At 31.8% G+C, this 6,270-nt stretch overlaps 1 protein-coding gene across 1 annotated transcript; it reads right to left on the reverse strand.

Annotated features, from left to right (window-relative positions):
* Window positions 1–1,014: 1,014 nt before the first annotated feature.
* On the reverse strand, window positions 1,015–4,264 carry LOC107791150 (BURP domain-containing protein 6-like). The gene is made up of 3 exons (XM_016613196.2): window positions 4,137–4,264; window positions 3,100–3,211; window positions 1,015–2,083 (listed from the first exon to the last, which is right to left on the reverse strand). The coding sequence occupies exons 1-3, from the start codon at window positions 4,173–4,175 to the stop codon at window positions 1,155–1,157; spliced, it is 1,080 nt and encodes a 359-aa protein (XP_016468682.1). The 5' UTR covers window positions 4,176–4,264; the 3' UTR covers window positions 1,015–1,154.
* Between the last annotated feature and the right edge of the window lie 2,006 nt (window positions 4,265–6,270).

Genomic DNA, 6,270 nt, shown 5'->3' on the forward strand with positions numbered 1-6,270 from the left:
AAGGCAAACAACGACTTCACTAAAGGTGTCTTGTTGCACACTAGAGATTCAATTAGTTATGGGGTCCATAGATTGAGGTTGGTAATCGACTCTCAATATTTCCTTATTCTTACATATATAATATTTGACCGTTATATCTAACTCATACTTGTTTTGTTTTGCAGAAAAAGGGAAGACGGCGAGATTCGTCTCATGCTGAGGACTTTGAGGAGGCATATAAAGAAAAAAATCCTAATGGTACAAGAGAATATTGAGTAGAAGCGCGTGCATCAGCGACATGTATATTTCTAAATTTATGATTATTTTTTTGTATTAATATTATTAGTTTATTATATAATATATTAGTTATCATCTGTATTTTAGGAGGGGTATCAAAAAAATTTGAAAGAATGGCAACAAACCGACCTCCCCCAACTCAACCATCAACAGATGATTTGATTTCAATATGGATAGAGGCGGCATGTGGAGTAAAGAAAGATAGAGTCTACAGACTTGGAGTACGGCGACCTTCAAGCCATCCAGATGCATTGTTATCTGGTGCTTCTATTTTGAGAAATTAAGAATAAGTGGAATCTAGATTTGAAGCAACAAAGGGAAGTAATGATCTATATCTGATGGTGAATAGACTGAATCTGACGAGGTGTAGTGTTTTAGGTATGTGGTTTGGTTGAATGTTATGTTTAGAGTTGGTTGTAACAGACATGATTTAATTGAAGGTTATTAGACTTGAATGTGAGCATGAAGTCTAGACTTGTTTGATTAAAGTGTTTGAACTTGCATGTGGGCTAGTGTTTGAAAAAAAAAAATCAAATACGCATGATGTTATCAAAAATTGATGTTGTGTGTAAAATTTAAGTAGAGTACCACGGACTCACTGCGTTGGTGTTTTCACAATATAAAGATCCATTGGGAATTAAACTAACAATTCGCAGCATACTCAAAGCTTTATACCTCGAAAACTTTTCACAAGGATATGGAATCAATGATATCTTTGGGGACCATATATACCAAAAAAAAAAAAAATCCCATAAAGCCAGGATCATTTCCATTTATTAAAAAGATACATTACAGAGGAAACGCATAGCACCAGAAAGGAAAACAGCCACTCTTTATAAAGAGCAAGCGTAAACTTTTATTTCATTAGCTTAGTGGTCCTATTTAGAAGGGACAAAGACGATTTGATCATCTTGAAGAAAATGGCAAATTGGTGTAGTTCCAGGCTTAACTTTGAGAAATACAAAAGGAAATGCCTTTGGGTTCCAAAATGATGTATCTTTGTGGCACACTGACAGTGCTTTCACTTTTGTTCCATCATCACCAACCATAGATACCATAAATGTTTTGGTACTTCCTCCAACATGACAATAATGCAGTGCATATGCGTAGTTAAGCTTGTGGCATACCATGTTATCCCCATCAGCTATCTGTTCAACTTCTTCAATGGTGTATCTTTGCGATTTCTGAGTTTCTCCTTCTACCTCTGATGTAATTGCAAGGATATTGTTTGTCCCGAGCATGGATAAGCTGAAATCTACCATAGACTCCAAAGAAGTTGCACATATTTTCTTTTCTTTATGTTTTACTTCTGGCTCTTCACAAAGTTTGATTGTTTTCACAATTGCTTGAGCATCCTTTGATCCACTATCTATTGAAAAATGGTTGAGAATTTCTGAGATTTTCTTCATCGAGAAGGGAATTGATTCCACAAATTGCCGAGGCAAAAAGGGTGCTTCATTTTTATTTAGGAGAGAGGGAAAGCTGATCGCTTTTCCTTTCTCCAAATCCTCTTCTAATAAGAAGTACTGTTTCAAAGGGTGATCATCTTTAAGATCATCAGTTACTTGTCGGAGCTCATTCTTGTTAGTATCACAATTCATGCTAGGATTTTCCTTTTTTAGCACGCGACGATCATATTTTGTAGCAGCTTTCTCTTTAGTATCAGTGTTGCTGTGTAGTTCCATTTCACGAAGATATTCCTCTGTAGCAGCATCATGCCAGCTAATGGCTATATATCCACTTAAACCGTAGTATACTTTCTTCTGAATGTTATTGTTATCTTGTTTTAGCTCAGGAACAACATCATCTGTAAAATCACGACAGCAATAATCACTTTCACCAAATAGTTGAATAATGGCAAAATTAAGTGGTTTCAATGATTCTGTTTCAAGAAAAGAAGTTTTCTTCGATCATGTCAGGGAAGAATGTGGAAAATTCATTTCATTCACTTTATTCGTTTTTCTTTTGGCCTTCTTTAATTAGCATAGAGATTAAAGACTGAAGAATTTATGATAAACATATAATTATATTGATAAGTTCAAACTATATCCATATATACCCATTTTTCCAACACATTATTATTTTAATTACTGCTTGCGATCTTGACAAAAAGCTAAGCTGATTTTCAAAATTCATTCTACCTTTTCCAGTTTCATTGTGTGTTAGAAAATACAAAGAATATACTTAGGCTGGTATTGTTTGCTTCAAAACTCTGTACATCAATTGAATTCATAGCACTTACTAAATTTACTTTTAGTTTTGTCTTTTTTACGGGAGATATTTATTTTACACATAAAAAACATGAAATTAATTGAAACACAAGCGATCTTTGCATGGTCATTTTCTTTTATTCAAATTATAAAGGGGTATGTTCACCAATTTTCCTCTCTGTGGTATGTTTGCCTTTCCGGCAATACAGTAATATTCCGAATTCGTCAATTGGTTTTGTAGCTCAATCTTTATATAATTATTTGGAGTAGTATGTCCATTTGTACAAGATATTTTTATTTTTATAAATAAGAGATATGAAAATAACACAAAAGATCTTTGCAGGAAGCAATTTTTTTCTTTTTCTATTCAAAATTTAAATAGCTATGTTCACCCATTTCCTCTTAATAAACAAATATAATTAAGTCACAATATGCATAAAGACATGTGAAGACAAATAAAGAAGGGATTGACAAAAAGTTTCTCAACATGTAACGTAAAACATGATGAGAATTTATATAACCGATCCCAATATTTTGGGATTGTAGAACGATTTTTGCTGTTGTTATATGTATTATGTAATGTAAAATAATACCCCTCGAGTTGAAGACAAACCTGATTGGGGAAGGAAATCTTTGATGACTTTGGGGATTTGAGTGTTGGGCAATTTCACTTTCCAATAAACCTCAGGAGATATCGCTGCATGAGTACTTGCCAAAAGAGCAAGCTACATATATAAAACAATAAATAGTTTTTTCTATCAGTATCTTGTTGGTAATTTGTGTTCGAAAGCAGATAATCCGAGAAGTAAAGAAATGTTAGTTTAATAAAACTAGACATGAAATAATTTTCGAGCCCACAAGTTGCTTATGTTTTTTAAGGCATTTAATTCTCTTACTGTTGCTCAAGATTATGGATTACTTCCTCCCAAGATAGAACAGAGAAACTATTCTGTAATACTGACAATCGAAATTACAGAACTATAGCGAACTCAACGAATGGAGCAAATCACACTTGACACTTATGTTATTTTGGAAAAATAATACAACAATGTAGAAAAGAGAGGAAAAGTTTTTAGATTTTCCATGTATGAAAAATGAGGCCAAGCCTCTAAATTTATAGGCGATGAAAGGATAAGATGAAGAGGTACAATCCAAGACGTCCCTCTTCCATTTCCCATTTACACCCTTTAGTAAAAACCCAACATATCTTCTAGTTGCGGATCTACATAGGCTTTTGGGTGCTTAAGCACCCATTACATTTGACCATATTTAGTAAATTGCAGAGACAATTATAAAAATATTTAAATAATATTGAGTGAGCACTCATAACTAAACTCATTTTCTCTCTTCTTTTGAAATTTTAATCGGAACACCTATAACTCTAAAATCATGGATCCGTCACTGACATCTTCCATGTAAACAATAAGCCTTCCTTTTTTCAAATACTTATGATTTAATCTGTCATTGAGTACTTTATGAGCATATAAGTATTGATTGAAGTATCATGCGAAACTTATATACCTTCTCAAGTATAGATATTCTTTTAAAATCAGTATGTATATGTATTGTTTTCAGAATTTAATGATAACTAGGCAAGGATGAAACTTAAATAAATTGTGAAAGACAAAACCATATAAAAATGCTACTCACCAAGAAGATGGTGAGGGAGTAGCGCAGTTGCAACTTCATTGCTACGATAGATATTGTAGAATAGCTAAAGAACTAAAAGCAAAACTTGGATGGAGGTAGAACAGAAACTGCCCGTATTTATAGGCAAAAAATGCACTACGCACTCACTTAGTGAAAACATAAATTAATGCCGTGGATTACTTATAAATTACGTGTTGAGCAATACGTGGGATGCTGACGATAAACAGATCTCGATGAATAAAGTAATCAAGGATTATGATATTTCATATTATCTGTTGTTGCCAACTAGAGTACTAATTTTAAAAAAAAAAAGGAATCTATTACAGTTTTTTCGAATTTTCCGGTTATTCTAAAAAGTTTCTAGTATAATCCAGAAATATAAATATCCAGTTCTTTTGTCTCCAAAAGACTTGTTTCCATGTGAAATAACAATCCAAAGACCAAAATGATCCACATGTATTATTATTATTATTTTTTTTTTTGTGATAACTATAAAGGTCAATGGTCAGTAAAGTATTCAAGTTTGATACTCGAGATTATAACCTACGTTTTATATTCTTAATTGAATAATGCTATTCAGCTTTATCTCCGTTGCTCATTATTTTCACTTCTGACTTCTATTAATTTAGATGGCTAGAGTAGCGTACAAGTAACATTAGAGCTTTTCTATATTAATATATTTTATCTGGTAGCTAATCAATGCATACTTGTAATAATTTTTTGTATATACTGTATAAATTAAATGACTGGAGGCGTTGGCGTACAAGTAATATTAATAATTTTTAATGAACTATTTTTTTCTGGTAGCTAACCAATGCACATTTATACTTCTCTATATAAATAACGTATTACTTAGATATTTAGAGATTTTAACGTACAAATAACATTAGTATTTCTATCTGATCTATTTTTATTTATTAGCATCCAATATTTTTCTATACATATAAATGTTGTATAACTTAGATGACTAGGGGCTTGGCGTACAAATAATATTGGTGTTTCCCTGTAAAATTTTGACGATCTGATAAGTTTTTTTTATCACTAGCCCTTATTTTCATGATACGAGACCTCCCGTAGCTTCATTTGATGTTTCTTGATTTGTGTGCCTAATCTGTGATGCTTTTCGAAAAGCTTTTACTTGAAAATTTTGACTAAAAATGCGGCTAAAGTTCACCACGGTCAACATTTTGGGTAAACGATCACGGGTCAGTATTTTGACGATTCTGGTAGGTTCATACTTTGATTTTGGATTCTGGCGTATGCCCGGAATTTAAATTGGAGGTCCCTAGGTTGATTTGACTGTTTTGCCTAAAGTTTGTAACTTGAAAATTTGAAAATTTCTTAGGTTTGACTCTAGGTTGACTTTATGGCTATCGGGTTAGAATTTTAGTTTTGAGACTTGGTATAGGTCCACTTTGTTATTTAAAATATGTATGCAAAATTTGGTGCAATTCAGAGTTGGTTTGATAGGATTCGGACGCTTGGTTGTGATTCTAAAGGTTCTTGAGTTTCACTCTGAATTTCATGCGTTTTGATGTCCGATTCATGGTTCTAGATGTTATTTTGGTGTTTTGATTACGCGAGGGAGTTTATATTATGTGTAGATACCCAATTTTGCTCTCATATTTTTTTAAATACCATATATACTTTCATAAAATCATTTTTGCATCATCACCTACAAGAGTCATATAAGTACTTTATGTAACTTTTTTATAATATTTAAGGCTTTAAAATTAATTTTCTTACATTTTAATTATTCAAATATTTATTAATTACTCCTTCAAATTATTTTTGTGATGACTTAATCATCAAAATTTATTGTTTACACCTACATATATGCTTTATAACATTTTACTTTATTTTATATTTTGCAATAATAGCCTATGCTTTACAATTATGCATCTATCATTTTTATTCAGGATCAAAATATTTTTTTATATTTTTATAATATCCAACTATTATTTTAAAATATTAAATTTCATTAATAGTATATTTTATATTTATTTAGCTATTTTATTAAGTTATTTTCCCATAATTTTTTTAATTTTAAATCTGGCACAAAACAGACCTAATCTCCGACTCAATCCACCAACTCACAAGTTAGCCCAAACCTTAGACCAATCTGCCTTGGCCC

Source organism: Nicotiana tabacum, chromosome 3, assembly GCF_000715075.1.
Source record: "Nicotiana tabacum cultivar K326 chromosome 3, ASM71507v2, whole genome shotgun sequence".
Lineage (NCBI taxonomy): Eukaryota > Viridiplantae > Streptophyta > Magnoliopsida > Solanales > Solanaceae > Nicotiana > Nicotiana tabacum.

Coding starts and splice junctions, on each gene's coding strand:
- LOC107791150 (XM_016613196.2), bottom strand. CDS start 4,175: ATGAAGTTGCAACTGCGCTACTCCCTCACCATCTTCTTG. Junction 3,212..4,136: donor ACTCCCTCACCATCTTCTTG/GTGAGTAGCATT, acceptor TTATATATGTAG/CTTGCTCTTTTGGCAAGTAC. Junction 2,084..3,099: donor AGATTTCCTTCCCCAATCAG/GTTTGTCTTCAA, acceptor GTGATTTTACAG/ATGATGTTGTTCCTGAGCTA.